This window comes from Ovis canadensis, chromosome 15 (assembly GCF_042477335.2).
Source record: "Ovis canadensis isolate MfBH-ARS-UI-01 breed Bighorn chromosome 15, ARS-UI_OviCan_v2, whole genome shotgun sequence".
Taxonomy (NCBI): Eukaryota; Metazoa; Chordata; class Mammalia; order Artiodactyla; family Bovidae; genus Ovis; species Ovis canadensis.
The window spans coordinates 56976733-56996460 of NC_091259.1; the positions used below are offsets into that span (position 1 = coordinate 56976733).

Consider the following 19728-nt stretch of genomic DNA (forward strand, 5'->3'; position numbering starts at 1 on the left):
ATAATTCAGCAGTCCTGCTTCTGGGTACATATCCCAAGGAAATAATATTTGTATTTCATGGAGCTATCTGCACTCCCATGTTTATTGTGTCATTATTCATAGTAACCAGGATATGGAAGTAACCTGTGTCTATTGAAAGATAAATGGGATCTAATTAAAATTAAAAGCTTCTGCACAACAAAGGAAAATATAAGCAAGGTGAAAAGACAGCCTTCTGAATGGGAGAAAATAATAGCAAATGAAGCAACTGACAAACAACTAATCTCAAAAATATACAAGCAACTTCTGCAGCTCAATTCCAGAAAAATAAACGACCCAATTAAAAAATGGGCCAAAGAACTAAATAGACATTTCTCCAAAGAAGACATACGGATGGCTAACAAACACATGAAAAGATGCTCAACATCACTCATTATTAGAGAAATGCAAATCAAAACCACAATGAAGTACCACATCACACCAGTCAGAATGGCTGCGATCCAAAAATCTGCAAGCAATAAATGCTGGAGAGGGTGTGGAGAAAAGGGAACCCTCCTACACTGTTGGTGGGAATGCAAACTAGTACAGCCACTATGGAGAACAGTGTGGAGATTCCTTAAGAAATTGCAAATAGAACTACCTTATGACCCAGCAATCCCCCTGCTGGGCATACACACCGAGGAAACCAGAATTGAAAGAGACACATGTACCCCAATGTTCATCGCAGCACTGTTTATAATAGCCAGGACATGGAAACAACCTAGATGTCCATCAGCAGATGAATGGATAAGAAAGCTGTGGTACATATACACAATGGAGTATTACTCAGCCGTTAAAAAGAATTCATTTGAATCAGTTCTGATGAGATGGATGAAACTGGAGCCGAGTATACAGAGTGAAGTAAGCCTGAAAGAAAAACACCAATACAGTATACTAACACATATATATGGAATTTAGGAAGATGGCAATGACGACCCTGTATGCAAGACAGGGAAAGAGACACAGATGTGTATAATGGACTTTTGGACTCAGAGGGAGAGGGAGAGGGTGGGATGAGTTGGGAGAATGACATTCTAACATGTATACTATCATGTGAATTGAATCGCCAGTCTATGTCTGACGCAGGATGCAGCATGCTTGGGGCTGGTGCATGGGGATGACCCAGAGAGATGTTATGGGGAGGGAGGTGGGAGGGGGGTTCATGTTTGGGAATGCATGTAAGAATTAAAGATTTTAAAATTTAAAAAATAAAAAACTAAGAAAAAAATCTATATGTTAATAGTATCAAAAAGCAATAAGAAATGTATACATTAAAATTAAATATTTTAACGTGAAAAAAAAGAAAGATAAATGTGTATATAAAAAATATGATACATAACTATGTATTATGGCTTTAAAAAAGAAGGAAATCCTGCCATTTGTTACAACATAAATGTAGCTGGATTACTTTACTCTAAGTGAAATAAGCCAGATACAGAAGGACAAATATGATCTCATTTATATATTGAATGTTAAAAAAAACTCATAGTGGAGAAAAGAATGATGGTTACCAGAGGCTGTACCATAGGGGGAAAAGGGAGCTTTTGATCAAAGGGTATAAACTTCCAGTTGTAAGAGAAATACATTCAAGAAACCTAATGCACAACATGGTGAACTGTAGTCAATAATAATGTGTTGTACACTTGATTGCTAATAAGGTAGATCTTCAGTGTTCTCCCCTCACACACAAAAAGTAACTGTATGAGAAGATGGATATGTTACTTTTCTTGTGGTAATATTTTCAGTGTGTGTATGTATGTGTATAATTTTTAAATTGTCTGTTTGTGTATTTAACATCTATTCTATATATACAATTTTTTTCAAAAACAATTAAGAAAAATTCTAAACATTCAGTTGTTTTACAGATATAAAATTTCATATCTTTACAGATACTCAGGTTTTGTATGTTTTGCTTTATAATTTTTGTAATTTATATTTTTCAAGAATTGGGTTTATTCTGTTTACATAGTCAAATTCATTGGTAGTAATTCTCAATATATCATTATTAATATTTTAATGTATATAGCATATAGAATTAAGACTTTGTTCTTTCCTTGTGTTGGTGATTTATATTCTCTCTTTCTCTGCCTTTTTTCCTGTAATTTGCTTCATGTTTTATTAATGTATTTTCTATCATAATCATTTCCATCTTTCAACTTATTTGTATTTAATTTGTTATTGTTTTTCTCACTTTTCAATAACTATATAATGCACATTCATTTCAGAATATACAAAATAGACCTTAAACTGGGCCATAATTCAAGTCTTAACAGATTTCAAATGTTTAATATTATAAAAAGCATATTCTCTGAATACAATATAGCTAAATTAAGACATTATTATTAAAGGTTTTAAATATTTGGAAATCATGCACCTCATATCTTCACATGCTAACAAAATTATGCTCAGAATTCTTCAAGCTAGATTTCAGCAGTGAACCAAGAACTTCTGGATATAAAAACAGGACTTATAAAAGGCAAAGGAACCAGATATCAAATTGCCAGCATCCATCGTTTCATACAAAAATCAAGGCAATTCAGGAAAAAAAAAAAAAAGAAAGAGAGAGAAAAATCTACTTCTGCTTCATTGACTACATTAAAGACTTTGTGTGGGTGACAACAAACTGTGAAAAATTCTTAAAGAGATGGGAATACCAGACCACCTCACCTGTCTCCCAAGAAACCTGTATGCAGGACAAGAGGCAACAGTTAGAACCTTGTATGGAACAACAGCCTGGTTCAAAATCAGGAAAGGAGTATGTCAAGGCTGTATATTGTCACTCTATATTATATATTGTACATCATGAGAAATGCCAGGCTGAATGACTCACAAAACAAAATCAAGATTGCCAGAACTATCAGTAACCTCAGATATGCAGATGATACCACTTAAATGGCAGAAAGAGGAGAGTGAAAAAACTGGTTTAAAACTCAACATGCCAAAAACTAAAATCATGGTATCCAACCCCATCACTTCATGGCAAATAGATGGGGAAAATGTGGAAATATTTTATTTTTAGATTTTATTTTTTTGGACCCCAAAAATCACTGTGAATGGTCACAAAATTAAAAGATGCTTGCTCATTGGAAGAAAAGCTATAACAAACCTAGACAGCTATTACAAAGTCGAGATATCACTTTGTGACAAATGTCCAAATAGTCCAAGCTGTTGTTTCTCTAGTATTCATGTACAAATGTGAGAGTTGGACCATAAAGAAGGCTGAGAACTAAAGAATTGATGCTTTCCAGCTGTGGTGCTGGAGAAGACTCTCGAGAGTCCCTTGAACAGCAGGAAGATCAAACCAGTCAATCCTAAAGGAAATCAGCTCTGAATATTCACTGGAGGACTGGTGCCAAAGTTGAAGTTACAGTACTTTGGTTGCCTGATATGAAGAGCTGACTCATTGGAAAAGACCCCCCTGATGCTGGGAAAGATTGAAGGCAGGAGAAGAAGGGTGTGACAGAGGATGAAATGGTTGGATGGTATTCCAGTACCAAAAGTTCAAAAACTAAAATCAAAGAATGATCTCTTGTGAAGAACTAAAGTAACTACAAATTAAAAACAAGGAAAGGAATAAGAAAGATTATATTAGAAGAGAAAGATATTAGAGATAGAGAGATAATATCAGTGTTAACCTGACCACTTCTTGTGTCAACTTAGCTGTCGTCTTGGAAATAAATGCTTTGAAGATAGAGCATGAGGATATAAAACCCCAACAGTTAACAAGCAGAGTCTGAACTCTATCCCTTGTAGGAAATAAAATATTCTCTACATGTCCAGGGACATTTGATAGATCACTGTTGGGATCCATGATTCAGAAGAAAAACCTGTGCCACACGCTTACAAATTACCTTATTTTTTACCCCATAGACAATAGGGTTCAGTGCAGGTGGTACAAGAAGGTAGATGGTAGACAGAAGAATATGAGTAGAAGGGACAACGTGTCCAAAACGATGGCTGAAGAAGGAGAAGAAGGCAAGAATATAAAACTCAAGGAAAACAAAAATGTGAGCTGTGAATGTGTTGAATGCTTTGAGCCGTGCTTCCTTTTGGTGTAGACGAAAAACAGCCTGGAAAATAAGGGTATAGGAAATGAGGATGAAAATCATATCAAATCCCAGAATTGCAAAACCTACGAAAAGACCACATGTGTTATTGACACGGATGTCTTCTGCAGCCAGCTTGACCACAGCCATGTGCTCACAGTAGGAGTGGGCAATTACAGTGGAATGGAAAAGGTGCAATCTTTTGATTAGAATGGGTAAGAGACCCACCAACACTGTAGCTCGAATTGCCACTATCACCATCATGCGACCCAGAATTGAAGGTGTGAGAATGGATGTGTGCCTCAGAGGATCACAGATGGCAATATAGCGGTCCAGCGCCATGGCCAACAGAATACCAGACTCCATGCACTGCAAGGCATGAATGAAGAACAGCTGGGCTAAGCAGGTGTCAAAGGCCATGGAGTAAGACCTGAACCAGAAGATAGCCAACATCTTGGGAGCAATGGCTGCACAGAGTCCTATGTCAGTGGCTGCCAACACTGCCAGGAAGATGTACATGGGCTGGTGTAGGCTGCGTTCCATAGGAATTATGATCAGTAAAATGATGTTTCCCAAAAGAGCCACCAGGCACACAGCAAAAAAAGGAAACCCAATCCAAAACTGCATATGTTGTAGTCCAGGAATTCCAATCAAGATTACAGTTCTGGGGTTCAAATATGACATGTTAATGGATGCCATACAGGTTGGTATTCTGTCTTCTCACCACTGATTATGATAAGTGCAGAAGAAAACTTGGATAGGAAGTTAGAATTGTTCAGGCTTCACTTTCATTCAACCTTTATCATTCAACCATACTGAGCATCCGTTCAGTGCTTTGGATAGCAGTTTAGACAAAATTTTTTGAGGTTCTATAATACATGCCAAATGACAGAAGCAAGCAATCATACAACAGCTTTATCAGAAGTGGAAAATGGAAGTTTCAGTATTCTTGATATAGCTCTTAGCTCTTGTGAAAATGAAAATTATGAAATGGAGAGCATCAATCTTTGGCATCTTCCTTGAGTTCTTATTTTGTTTGCCTGAAAAGTCAGCATTCAGAGTTTCTTCTTTATCTTCTTCCAAATGCCCTCCTATTTTCACAGCAGTTGATTATTCTTCTGGGTGGCTTGGAGTCCCAGAAGAAATCTTGTTTCTGTTGTCCTGTGAGTGTTAGTACTTAATCCTATGGGAACCTTCAGTATTAGCCACCCTACTTTTGGTCCCAGTGAGTGAGTTGTTTATACGTAGAGTTTGTTCTCAAATGGAATTTGTCAGAATAGATTTCACCGTTCTTAAATTATCTCATTCAATAAATATCAAACAAACTACTGTTTTTTGGGACACTAAATGTGACCTGGTATGCAAATTTGAAAAGAGTGGTCTTCTCTCAGACACAGACAGGTAAGGTTGGTTCTCTAAGTAAATTAAGGCTCATTTATGTTTAGGGTTGATCTGTTGAGCAGAATAGGAAAGAATAGAAGTATGGAATAGATAGGCTGTTTTTGTTGTTATATTATATAATATTATTTTTTATTATACATTATATATACATGCAGGATCTGGCTAGTTTAGACACACTCTGAAGTTAGATTAGCAAAATAATGGTTTGTTCCTGAGGTTCAGGATCAGTGGATCCCTAGATTTCTTGATCTCTAAAATCACATATCCTACTTTACATGTTAGACTTCCTGGAGTCCTGCAGCCCATGGGGTTGCAAAGAGTTGGACAGGACTGGGTTACTGAACAACAATATATTAATGACTGTAAGGGACCAAAATAGTAGGAGATCCTTGATTATGATTCTTTATAGAGCTGGCTGCTGCTAAATGTAACAACGTTCTCTATCTTATGAGACCATTGTTTAGAAACTGTAACTCATGACTGTTACTTGAAGGGGATTTGATTTACCTACTGGTTCCCATTTACAATTTGTAGAAGGATCACCTCCAGTTACACTTTCTGATTAATGGTGTTGATAGTTATTACCTTGGGAATGGAGTTTGAAGGATGGCATAATTTGAAGCTCTACAATGTTGAGCTTGAATGAATTTATTCAGTCTACCAGAGATTGATCATGTCAGATCAGTTGGAACAAGAGACATATGAGGGACAGTGGTTCCGAAGGATGCTAAAGAAGCACAAAATATAGTTTTATTTTCTAGGTTTTAAAAAATTCTGAACTTTTCATATATTTGTGGGTTATTTTAGTCTCCAAACCTAAGTTCTCTGAGTGTCTTAAATTGAGACACTTGACTACCAAGTATTGGCAATTTTGTCTTTAAATTTATATATGAAAAGATGTAGAGAAATTAAGCAACAGGTAAATGTACCTTTACAGGTACCTTTGAGCTTCCCTGGTTTTTCAGACAGTAAAGAGTCTGCCTGCAGTGCAGGAGACCTGGCTTCAACCCCTGGGTTGGGAAGATCCCCTGGAGAAGGCAATGGCACCCCACTCCAGTACTCTTGCCTGGAAAATCCCATGGACAGAGGAGCCTGGTGGGCTGCCGTCCATAGGACTGCACAGAGTCGGACACGACTGGAGCAATGCAGCAGCAGCAGCATACATCAAGTTAGAAAAACTGACAACTTGACAATTTTGAAATTTACTACTTATAGACTTATAGGCTTGGAAAGTCTTCCAACTCATGTATTTTGTTATATATATATATATATATATATATATATATATATATATATATACAATATACATATTGTATACATACATACAATACAATAAATATACATACATACAATAAAATATATAAAAATATACAATATATATATTGTACTTTCCCCTCATACAGAACTCATATATATAAGATTTATACCTAGGTATTTTATTTAAGTACTATTATAAATGGTAATATATTTTAATTTAAATTATATTTTTTTTATTGCTGTATGTAGGAATGAGATAGACTTTTGTATATTAACCTTGTATCATGAAACCTGGCTATAATTGCTTAATTACAGAAATTTTTGTCAATTCTTTTGGATTTTTTTACATAGACCATTGCAATATCTGTGATCAAAGATAATTTTGTTTCTTCTTTCCCAAACTCTATTCCTTTTCTTTTCTTTCATTATTGCATTAGCTAAGACTTTCTTTCAATATTAAGTTGAAAAACAGTAGAGAGAGGGAACATCTTTGCCTTGTTCCTGATCCTAGTGAATGTTTTGAATTTCACACTGTCAATTGTACTAACTATAGGGTTTTCTTAAATTTTTTTTAAGATACTCTTCATCAAATTGAGCTAGTTTTCCTCTGTTTCTGGTTTTCTGAGAATTTTGTATCATTAATGAATTTTGGGTATTGTGAAATGCTTTGTCTACATATATTCTTGATTTGATCATGTCATAGTTTTCCTTATCCTTTTTCTTTATCTTTGAACAATTTGTATTGGTTATGGTCTATAATTCTTTTTATACATTGTTGATTTGATTTGCTAATATTTTCTTTAGAATTTTTTTATATCTGTATATAACAGATGCTGATCTGTAGTGTTTTGTTTTTGTTTTTGTTTTTAATAATGTGTTTGGATTTGGTATTAAGGGAATGCTGACCACACAGAATGAGCTAGGAAGTGTTCCTTTCTCCTCAGTTTTGTGGACTAGTTTGAGGACAGGTAGTAACTTTTCTTTAAATGTTTGGTAGAATTCAATTGTGAAGTCATTTGGTCCTGAAATAATGTTTGTTGAGAATTTGTAAATATTGATTAAATTTCAGTACTGATAATTTATCTGTTCACATTTTCTATTTCAGAAATTATACATTTCTAGGAATTTGTCCATTTCTTCTAGATTGTCCTTTTTATTACCCTACAGTTGTTAGTAGTAATATCTTAATGATACTTTGTATTTCTGTTGTACTGTTTATTAATTTTCCTTCTTTATTTCTGATTTATGCATTTGGGCCCTCTTTCATTTTTTCTCGATAAGTCTGGCTATAGATTTATCAATTTTGTTTATCAGAACCAGCTCATAGTTTCACCGATTCTTTCTTTCCTTTGCCTCCATTTATTTCTCCTCTGATCTTTCTTTCTTTCTACTAATGTTTTTTGGAGTTTGATTTTTTTTTAATGTATATTTTTGGTTTGGTTTTGACTTGTTCTTCATTTTCTTGTTTCTTTAGCTGTAGGGTTAGGTTGCTTATTTGAAAATTTTCTAGTTTCCTGAGGTAAGCTTGTATCACTGCAAACTTCCTTCTTAAAACTGCTTTTCCTGTGTCTCATAGTTTTTGATTCATTTTTTGTGTGTGTGATTTTTTTCTTCCCCAGGCATTTTAAAATTTTTCTTTCATTTTTTTTTTTTCTTCAGTGATCCATTTGTTGTTTAGACGTTGAAACTGGAAATGTATAAGTTAGAGCGGAGCTAGTTGTGATGTGGGACATTGTTTCTGCTCAGTGACCGTTACCACCCTATCAGGGTTGGAGGTTAATTCCAAGTTGTTTACACCCAAGCTGTTCCTATTCCCTTTTAATGTGTGTTTTTCCCTCTCTTTGCACTCAGACACTTAACCCAGAGATGGGAGAGTGGTGAAGCTATTGGGGCCCATGCTGTCTCTTGACTCATGTTGGCTGTACACAGGGATCCAAACTGTACTCTCTCTGCATGCATGCATGTATGCTAAGTCTCTTCAGTTCTGTCCGACTCAGTGCAGCGCTATGGACTGTAGACCACCAAGTTCCTCTGCCTATGGGATTCTCCAGGCAAGAATATTGGAGTATGTTGTCACGCCCTCCTCCAGGGGATGTTCCCAACCCAGGGGACTGAACCCATATTTCCTGCATCTCCTGCATTGTAGGCAGATTCTTTATTGCTGAGCCGCTAGGGAAGATAATGCTTTCTGTCCAGTTTCCCATAATTGCTTTCCTCACTTTGATCAGTCTCAGCCTCAGGTGCAAGCCCCTTTGTCCCTCACAGCCAATTACTGCCCCCAGCCTCTACCTCTACCTCTACAACTGCCCCCACCTGGTTGTGGGTCATAGTTACCCACATCCAGTGCTGCTCTGTGGCATGGAGTGATTAGGGCCAGAGTGTTCACTCAGTTTGATCTGGAGCACATGCCAAGGTGGTCTTGAGAAACATGGCAACCCATAGAGCAGACTTCCGTCCATCTTGCCTTCCAGACAAGCTAAGTGCACACACGCTCCTCACACATGCTTCCTACACACTCCCATTAGTGCCAGTCATTCTCCAACCAGCCAACAGGGCTCTTCTGTTCACAGGACCCCAGGACTGGGCTACCCAATCTGTGGCATTTACTGCCTAACTCCCATGGCGGGGGTCTTATCCATAAATTCTCCCTGTTCCTCAGTGTTCTTTCCCAGGAACATGGTCCTAGCCCCATCACTTTTCTTCCCTTCCTATATGATTACATGAATCTTTCATACAACCTTGATTGTGAAGGAGTATAGTTAGTTTCCATTTTGTTTACAGTGAAAATTGTTCCACATAAAGATGTATTTTTGATGTGTTTGTTGAGGGAGGTGAACTCTACATTCTCTTACTCTACCACCTTGATCCATATCCTAATTCTGGTATTTAAATTCATTCTTTCACTCTATGTGTTTTGACTGGGGAGTTTAAACCATTAACATTTAACTGTTCATAAGAAGGACATATTCTTGGCATTTTTGTTGTGTTTGTATGTATTTTTACTCCTTTTTGTTCCTTGTTTCTCCCTCAGTCTTCCTTTGTTTTCAGCTGATATTTCTACTGACACTTTTTGATTCCTTATCATTTCATATATATTTTATAAACATTTTCTTTATGGTTATTTCTCTATATAAAAGGGGATATACATATCCTTATATATGTAAAAGGATTACATATAGCCTTTTAAACTTATAGCAGGATATTCATAATTAATAATAATATATCTTCAGTTCAGTGGCTCAATCATGTCCGACTCTTTGTGACTCCATGGACTGCAGCATGCCAGGCTTCCTTTTCTATCACCAACTCCCAATATTTACTCAAACTTATGTCCATTGAGTCGGTGATGCCATCCAATCATCTCATCCTCTGTCATCCCCTTCTCTTCCTGCCTTCAATCTTTTCCAGCATCAGGGTCTTTTCCAATGAGTCACTTCTTGGCATCAGGTGGCCAAAGTATTGGAGCTTCAGCATCAGTCCTTCCAATGAATATTCATGACTGATTTCCTTTAGGATGGACTGGTTGGATCTCCTTGCAATCCACGGGACTCTTGAGAGTCTTCTCCAACACCACAGTTCAAAAGCATCAATTCTTTGGCACTCAGCTTTCTTTGTAGTCCAATGCTCACATCCATGCATATCCTTACTGGAAATATAATAGCGTTGACTAGATGGACCTTTGTTGGCAAAGTAATGTCTCTGCTTTTTAATATGCTGTCTAGGTTGGTCATAACTTTTCTTTCAAGAAGAAAGCATCTTTTAATTTCATGGCGTAGTCACCGTCTGCAGTGATTTTCAGTTCAGTCATGTCCGAATCTTTGTGACCCCATGAACCACAGCACGCCAGGCCTTCCTGTCCATCACCAACTCCTGGAGTTCACACAAACCCATGTCCATCGAGTCGGTGATGCCATCCAACAATCTCATCCTCTGTTGTTCCCGTCTCCTCCTGCCCTCAATCTTTCCCAGCATCAGGCTCTTTTCAAATGAGTCAGCTCTTTGCACCAGATGGCCAAAGTATTGAAGTTTCAGCTTCAACATCAGTCCTTCCAATGAACATCCAGAATTGATCCCCTTTAGGATGGACTGGTTGGATCTCCTTGCAGTCCAAGGGAATCTCAAGAGTCTTCTCCAACACCGCAGTTCAAAGCATCAATTCTTCAGTGCTCAGCTTTCTTTATAGTCCAACTCTTGCATCCTTACATCACCACTGGAAAAACCATAGACTTGACTAGATGGACCTCTGTTGGCAAAGTAATGTCTCTGTTTTTTATATGCTGTCTAGGTTGATCAAAACTTTCCTTCCAAGGAGTAAGTGTTTTTTAATTTCATGGCTGCAATCACCATCTGCAGTGATTTTGGAGCCTAGAAAAATAAAGTCAGTCACTGTATCTACTGTTATTTTGGAGTCTGCCAAAATAAAGTGAGTCACTGTTTCTAGTGTTTCCCCATCTATCTGCCATGAAGTGATGGGAACAGATGCCATGATCTTAGTTTTCTGAATGTTGAGTTTTAAACCAACTTTTCACTCTCCTCTTTCACTTTCATCAAGAGGCACTTTAGTTCTTCACTTTCTGCCATAAGAGTGGTGTCATCTCCATATCTGAGGTTATTGATATTTCTGCAAGAAATCTTGATTTCAGCTTTTCCTTCATTCAGCCCAGCACTTCTCACAATATGATCTGTATATCTTCAAAGACATATAAAAGCTCTTCTTTGTTAGAGCTTAGCAACCACAATGGAGAAGGCAATGGCAACCCACTCCAGTGTTCTTGCCTGGAGAATCCCAGGGACAGGGGAGCCTGGTGGGCTGCTGTCTATGGGGTCACACAGATTCAGACATGATTGAAGCAACTGAGCAGCAGCAGCAGCAACCACAAATTACATCTTTATATGCTATGTAACCAATAACGTATTTATAATGTTTGTGTTTTAGGCTTTTAAATCCTTTAAAATAAAAAAAAAATATTTTTGAAAAAGAAGAAGAACAACAACAACAACAAAATTTAAGTGAAGAGAAGAAATCATAAAGATCCCAACAGAAATAAATGAAAAAGAAATGAAAGAAATAAGAGTAAAGATTAATAAAACTAAAAGCTGGTTCTTGGAAAAGATAAACAGAATTTACAAACTTTGGCCAGACTCATCAAGAAAACAAGACAGAAGATCAACAAAATTAGAAATGAAAAAGGAGAGATTTAAATGGACAATGCAAAATACAAAGGAATATAAGAGACTATTATGAACAACCATATGGCAATAAAATGGATAACCTGGAAGAAATGGACAGATTCTTAGAGAAGTTCAACCTGCCATGACTGAACCAGGGAGAAATAGAAATTATGAACAACCCAATTACAAGCACTGAAATTAAAGCTGTGACAAAAAATCTCCCCCAAAACAAAAGCCCAGGATCAGATGGCTTCACAGGAGAATTCTGCCAAACATTTAGAGAAGAGCTAATGCCTATCCTTCTAAAATTATTTCAAAGAATTGCAGAGGAAACAACACTTCCAAACTCTTTCTCTAATGCCACCATCACCCTGATACCAAAACCAAAAACAGCACAAAAAAAGAAAACTACAAGCCAGTATCACAGATGAACATAGATGCAAAAATCCTCAACAAAATTTAAGCAAACATAATTCAGCAACACATCAAAAAGCTCATACACCATAATCAAGTTGGGTTTATTCCAGGGATGCAAGGGTTCTTCAGTATATGCAATCAATGTGATACACCATATTAACAAGCTGAAAGATAAAAGCCATACGGTCATCTCAATAGATGCAGAAAAGGCCCTTGACAAAATTCACCACCCATTTATGGTTAAAACTCTTCAAAACGTGGGCATAGAAGGAACCTACCTCAACATAGTAAAGGCCATATATGATAAGCCTACAGCAAACATTATTCTCAATGATGAGAAACTGAAAGCAATCCCCCTAAGATCAGGAACAAGACAACGGGGTCCAGTTTCACCACTATTATTCAACAAAGTTCTGGAAACCCTAGCCACAGCAATCAGAGAAGAAATAAATAAAAGGAATCCAGATTGAAAAAGAAGTAAAGCTCTCACTGTTTGCAGATGACATGATACTGTACATGGAAATCCCTAAAGATACTATCAGAAAATTACTAGAGCTAATCAGTGAATTTAGCAAAGTTGCAGGACACAAAATCAATATACAGAAATCACATGCATTTCTTTATACTTAAAAACCAGAAAGAAAAATTAAGAAATCAATTCCATTCACCATTGCAACAAAAAGAATTAAATATCTAGGAATAAACTTATCCAAGATGACAAAAGAACTGTATACAAAAACTGCAAGACGCTGATGAAAGAAATCAAAGATGACATAAACAGATGCAGAGATATACAACATTTCTGGGTAGGAAGAATCAATATTGTGAAAATGACTATTTTCGTAAATAGTGAAATCTACAATTCAATGAAATCCCTATCAAATTATCAGTGGCATTTCTCACAGAACTAGAAGAAAAAAAATTCAAAATTCATATGGAAACACAAAAGACCCCAAATAGCCAAAGCGGTCTTGAGAAAGAAGTATGGAGCTGGAGGATTCAACTTTCCTGACTTCAGATTATAGTACGAAGCTAAAGTCATCAAGACAGTATGGTACAGGCAGAAAAACAGAAATTTAGACTAATGGAGCAAGATAGAAGGCCCAGAAATAAACCCACACACCTATGGGTACCTTATTTTTGACAATGAGGCAACTATGTGCAGTGGGGCAAAGACAGTCTCTTCAGTAAATGGTGCTGGGAAAACTGGACAGCTACATGTAAAAGAATGAAATTAGAACACTTCCTAACACCATATACAAAGGTAAATTCAAAATGGATTAAAGACCTAAATGTGAGACCAGACACTATAAAACTCTTAGAGGAAAACATAGGCAGAACACTCGATGACATAAATCAAAGCAAGATCCCATATTGACCCACCTTCTAAAGTAACGGAAATAAAAACAAAAGTAAACAAGTGGGACCTGATTAAATTTAAAAACTTTTGCAGAGCAAAAGAAACTATAAGCAAAGTAAAAAGGCAACCCTCAGAATAGGAGAAAATAATAGCTAATGAAACAACTGACAAAGGATTAATTTCCAAAATATACAACCAGCTCATATAACTCAATACCAGGAAAACGAACAACCCAATCAAAAAGTGGGGAAAACACCTAAACAGACATTTCTCCAAAGAAGACATACAGATGCCTAACAAGTACATGAAAAGATGCTCAACATCACTCATTATTAGAGAAATGCAAATCAAATCTGAAATGAGATATCACCTCACACAGATCAGAATCAGTTCAGTTCAGTTCAGTCGCTCAGTCGTGTCTGACTCTTTGCAACCCCATGAATCACAGCATGCCAGGCCTCCCTGTTCATCACCAACTCCCGGAGTTCACTCAGACTCACATCCATCGAGTCCATGATGCCATCCAGCCATCTCATCCTCGGGCGTCCCCTTCTCCTCTTGCCCCCAATCCCTCCCAGCATCAGAGTCTTTTCCAGTGAGTCAACTCTTCGCATGAGGTGGCCAAAGTACTGGAGCTTCAGCTTTAGCATCATTCCTTCAAAAGAAATTCCAGGGTTGGTCTCCTTCAGAATGGACTGGTTGGATCTCCTTGCAGTCCAAGGGACTCTCAAGAGTCTTCTCCAACACCACAGTTCAAAAGCATCAATTCTTCGGCACTCAGCCTTCTTCAGCACTCAGTCTTCTTCACAGTCCAACTCTCACATCCATACATGACCACAGGAAAAACCACAGCCTTGACTAGACAGACCTTAGTCAGAAAGGTAATGTCTCTGCTTTTGAGTATACTATCTACGTTGGTCATAACTTTTCTTCCAAGGAGTAAGCGTCTTTTAATTTCATGGCTGCAGTCACCATCTGCAGTGATTTTGGACCCAAAAAAATAAAGTCTGATACTGTTTCTACTGTTTCCCCATCTATTTCCCATGAAGTGATGGGACCGGATGCCATGATCTTTGTTTTCTGAATGTTGAGCTTTAAGCCAACTTTCTCGCTCTCTTCTTTCACTTTCATCAAGGAGCTTTTTAGCTCCTCTTCACTTTCTGCCATAAGGGTGGTGTCATCTGCTTATCTGAGGTTATTGATATTTCTCCCGGCAATCTTGATTCCAGCTTGTGTTTCTTATAGTCCAGCGTTACTCATGATGTACTCTGCATATAAGATAAATAAACAGGGTGACAATATACAGCCTTGACATACTCCTTTTCCTATTTGGAACCAGTCTGTTGTTCCATGTCCAATTCTAACTGTTGCTTCCTGACCTGCATACAGATTTCTCAAGAGGCAGGTTAGGTGGTCTGGTATTCACATCTCTCTCATAATTTTCCACAGTTTCTTGTGATCCACACGGTCAAAGGCTTTGGCATAGTCAATAAAGCAGATAGATGTTTTTCCGGAACTCTCTTGCTTTTTCCATGATCCAGTAGATGTTGGCAATTTGACCTCTGGTTCCTCTGCCTTTTCTAAAACCAGCTTGAACATCAGGGAGTTTACGGATCACGTATTGCTGAAGCCTGCCTTGGAGAATTTTGAGCATTACTTTACTAGCGTGTGAGAAGAGTGCAATTGTGTGGTAGTTTGAGCATTCTTTGGCATTGCCTTTCTTTGGAATTGGAATGAAAACTGACATTTTTCAGTCCTGTGGCCACTGCTGAGTTTTCCAAATTTGCTGGCATATTGAGTGCAGCACTTTCACAGCATCATCTTTCAGGATTTGAAACTGCTCAACTGGAATTCCATCACCTCCACTAGCTTTGTTTGTAGTGATGCTTTCTAAGGTCCACTTGACTTCACATTCCAAGATGTCTGGCTCCAAATTAGTGATCACATCATCATGATGGCCATCATCAAAAAGTTGATACGTGATAAATACTGAAGAGGGTGTGCAGAAATTGGGAACACTCTTGCACTGTTGGTGGGAATGTAAATTGATACAGCCATTATAGAAGACGGTATGGAGATTCCTTAAAAAACTAGGAATAAAACCACCATATGACCCAGCAACCCCATTCCTAGGCATATATCCTGAGGAAACTAGGGTTGAAAAAGACACAAGTATCCCGTTGTTCATTGCAGCACTATTTACGATAGCAAGAACATGGAAGCTACCTAGATGTCCATTGATGGATGAATGGATAAAGAAGTTGTGGTTCATTTACACGATGGAATATTACTCAGCCATAAACAGGAACACATTTGAGTCAGTTCTGATAAGGTGGATGAACTTAGAATCTATTATACAGAGTGAAGTGAGTCATAAAGAGAAAGATAAATATTGTATTCTAACACACATATGTGGAACCTAGAAAAATGGTTCTGAAGAATTTATTTACAGAGCAGCAATGGAGAAACAGACATAGAGAATAGACTAATGGACATAGGGAGAGGGGAGGGGAGGGTGAGATGTATGGAAAGAGTAACAAGAAACTTACATTCCCATATGTAAAATAGATAGCCAATGGGAATTTGCTGTAGGTATTTCTTTTGAAGGAATGGTGCTAAAGCTGAAGCTCCAGTACTTTGGCCACCTCATGTGAAGAGTTGACTCATTGGAAAAGACTTTGATGCTGGGAGGGATTGGGGACAGGAGAAGAAGGGGACGATAGAGGATGAGATGGCTGGATGGCATCACTGACTCGATGGATGCGAGTCTGAGTGAACTCTGGGAGTTGGTGATGAACAGGGAGGCCTGGCGTGCTGCGATTCATGGGGTCGCAAAGAGTCAGACACGACTGAGCAACTGAACTGAACTGAATCCTCATCAACAATACAAACATACCCCCTTCTTCCAGTGATTCCTTAAGGAACTGTGTTTTGTCAGAGGTCATTCCTGCTTATCCTCTGAGATTGCCATACTTAAGCTGCTACATATAGAAGGTACATGTCTAGATTGCTTCTTGACCTTAAGAATGATATAATGAAAGAGACAGTCTGGTCTCAGTGATCAAGGAAACTTTGAAGAACACTGAATGCCCTTAAATGACATCTTATTGTTTTCCAAATGACCTAGATTCAAGGAAGAAGATATAATTCTTTAAAACAAAGGGAATCGACATTTTTCAATCTCCTTGGATGAAATAAATTTAAAAAAATAGCATTTCTAAGGAGTAAAGATCTTCTTTTAAGGATATTATAGTAGAGAGTGTTAGCTCTTATTTTGTCCATATTTCATATTGCATGAATCTGTTGAAGGAACAACAATATGGATATCTCATGATTTTTGGACTCTACTACAGGTTGGCATTTTTTGGGAAATGATATCATAGATTATAGTATTATGTGTATAAAAAAAGTGTTTTTCAAACAATTGTATGTATCTGTGAGTGTATATATTTTCCAGTTCTGTTCTTGCACTGCTTTGTATTGTATCTATACCCCAACATATGCTATTGAGTGATAGCCACTGTTCTAGAGATTGGGTTGTAAAATGTCCTGTTTGTTAGGTGTTTGCTTAATCATAGAATCTCATCTCACTTGAATGACTTTTGTACTCTTTAATTCCACCTACACCTATTTTAATTCATTAAGTCATGATTATCCTTCCTAATAGAACTTTGTTTATGCCCCTTTACTTTGTTTGTGTTTATGTACATGTGTGTGGAGATAGATAGATCAAACAATAGATAGATATGAATTATCTATCTGTCTATTATCTGTCTATTACCTATATGTTCAGTTCCCATAGGATGAAGTCATAAATTATTCACATTCTAGTCTAAGTGTCATGTACTCAAGAAGACTTTTCTTGACTTACTACACTTAATTTTATTCCTTGCTATCATTTCTACATAACTTTCCTTCTCTCCCCTCTGGTTTAATTTTTTGTCTTATAAGTTACTTTCATAAGGCTAAGGAGTAATTTACACATTTAAAGCTAAATAATGAAAAAAAGCCATATTTGCATTATCAATCATTTTTCACTGTAATAAAGCCCAGAAATATAAAAAAATTATAAAACTTCAGAATATTTTATTTGTAAGATTAGTCACACAGAGTGGCAAAGGAAAGGGTGAAATCATAGACTGACTTACTGATTCTAAAAGTTATGCCAAAGAATTCAGTATCATATGGAAAGACACAGGGACCATTCATTCTATTCCTCCACTAAGCCTCCTTTAAATAATTTCCTGAAATTTCCATATGGCCTCTGCTTGGTCACTTTCACTTATGAAAAATTCAGTGACATGGGAGGAATACTGAATGAGAACTCAATGGAGAAGCATAAAACTGCACAAAACTGAAATATTTTTTCAGTTAAGTACAAGTGTGATTACAGATGAAACCTTTTACTGGAAACAAAGGGACAAAGTGATACATAGGTCCTTGAGGTAATATGAAATGATATAATTATTATCTTTGTGTATTTCAGAAAACACGATAATTTGGCATGTTGTGACTCATTTTATTAATCTGAATCTCAGGCATTTAAATAAGCCTGAGTATGAATTTAAACTGTTTTTAACAATAGTCATTAAGGATCTTCCTGAAATAATAAATCTCTGTGTTTGCGGCATCTGGTTGTGGTCATCTTGGCATGGTAACTTTATCTTCAGAAGACCTGATAACAATCAAAGAAAAAACCATCATGCCTCCTCTCAACACTTCACATCCCTCTCCTGTCACCTTCTTGGACTGAAATACCTGCATGTCTGGATTGGGATTCCCTTCTGCTCCATGTATGTGGTGGTGGTGGTGGGGAATGTGACCGTTCTAGCTGTGATTAGGGCAGAGTGAAGCCTCTGTAAGCCTATGTTTCTCTTTTTGTGCCTTCCCTCCGTCACTGACCTGGTCCTCTCCACATCTACACTGCCTCGCATGCTCTGTCTCTTCTGTCTTAGAGCCCATAACATTGCCTTTGATGCCTGCCTGACCCAAATGTTCTTCATTCGTAGTTTTACTGCTTTGGAATCAGGCTTCTTTTTGTCCATGGCCATTGACCGTTATGTGGCCATTTGTCATCCACTGTGCCGCACGACTATTCTCACCCTCACTCACATCACTATAATGGGTATTATTGTGGTGATTTGGGGAGTTGCTTTCTTTTCTCTACACCCCGTTCTGCTCAAACAGCTGCCTTACTGCAGAACACGAATCATTGCCCACACCTACTGTGAGTTCATGGCCGTTGTGAAGCTGGCGTGTATTGACACAGGGGCCACTAAGCGTTATAGCCTCAGTATGGCTACTATCGTTGGCTCATGTGATGCGGTTCTCATTGCTATATCCTGTGTCTTCATCCTCCGCTCTGTACTCCGCCCACCATCCCGAGAAGCTAGCTTTAAGGCACATGTGGGTCCCATGTCTGTGTTATTCTTGTCTTCTGCTGCACCGCTGGTTTTCCCTTTTTCACTCACCGTTTTGGGAAAAATATACCTGCACATATCCACATTTTTATTGCAAATATGTATCTTTTGGTGCCCTCTTTTCTCAACTCCATTGTGTATGGAGTAAGGACCAAGAAAATATGAGAACACGTTCTTAAGACACTAGTGATCAAAGTTGTCTGATTGTAGTTGGATCAATAAAAGAAATGGTTCAAAAATAAATGAAAGTACAAGAGATTATGTAAGAATTGCTCCTACTCCCACAAACTGAAATACATTTGCCACCTGAAAGATCTTTTATTTACTAGATGTCTACAAATTCTAAAATTTCTAACTCAATAAGTCATTTTAGCTTTTTCATTATTTTTAAAATATAAATTTATTTATTTTAATTGGAGGCTAATTACTTTACAATATTGTATTGGTTTTGCCATACATCAACATGAATCCACTACAGGTATACACGTGTTCCCCATCCTGGACCCCTCTCCCTCCTCCCTCCCCGTGCCATTCCTCTGAGTCTTCCCAGTGCATCAGCCCCAAGCATCCAGTATCCTGCATCAAACCTGGACTGGTGATTCGTTTCATATCTGATATTATACATGTTTCAATGCCA

General features: G+C 37.5%; 1 protein-coding gene and 1 pseudogene across 1 annotated transcript; one reads left to right on the top strand and one right to left on the bottom strand.

Annotated features, from left to right (window-relative positions):
* Nucleotides 1-3812: 3812 nt before the first annotated feature.
* Nucleotides 3813-4763, bottom strand: LOC138420463 (olfactory receptor 52A5-like). Its single transcript, XM_069553696.1, has one exon. It carries the CDS (start codon nt 4761-4763, stop codon nt 3813-3815), a length of 951 nt encoding a protein of 316 aa, XP_069409797.1.
* Nucleotides 4764-18373: 13610 nt separating this feature from the next.
* Nucleotides 18374-19295, top strand: LOC138420165 (olfactory receptor 52D1-like; annotated as a pseudogene).
* Nucleotides 19296-19728: the final 433 nt, after the last annotated feature.

What these genes read in the sequence shown, in the direction of transcription:
- LOC138420463 (XM_069553696.1), bottom strand. Translation starts at nt 4,763, where the DNA reads ATGGCATCCATTAACATGTCATATTTGAACCCCAGAACTGTAATCTTG.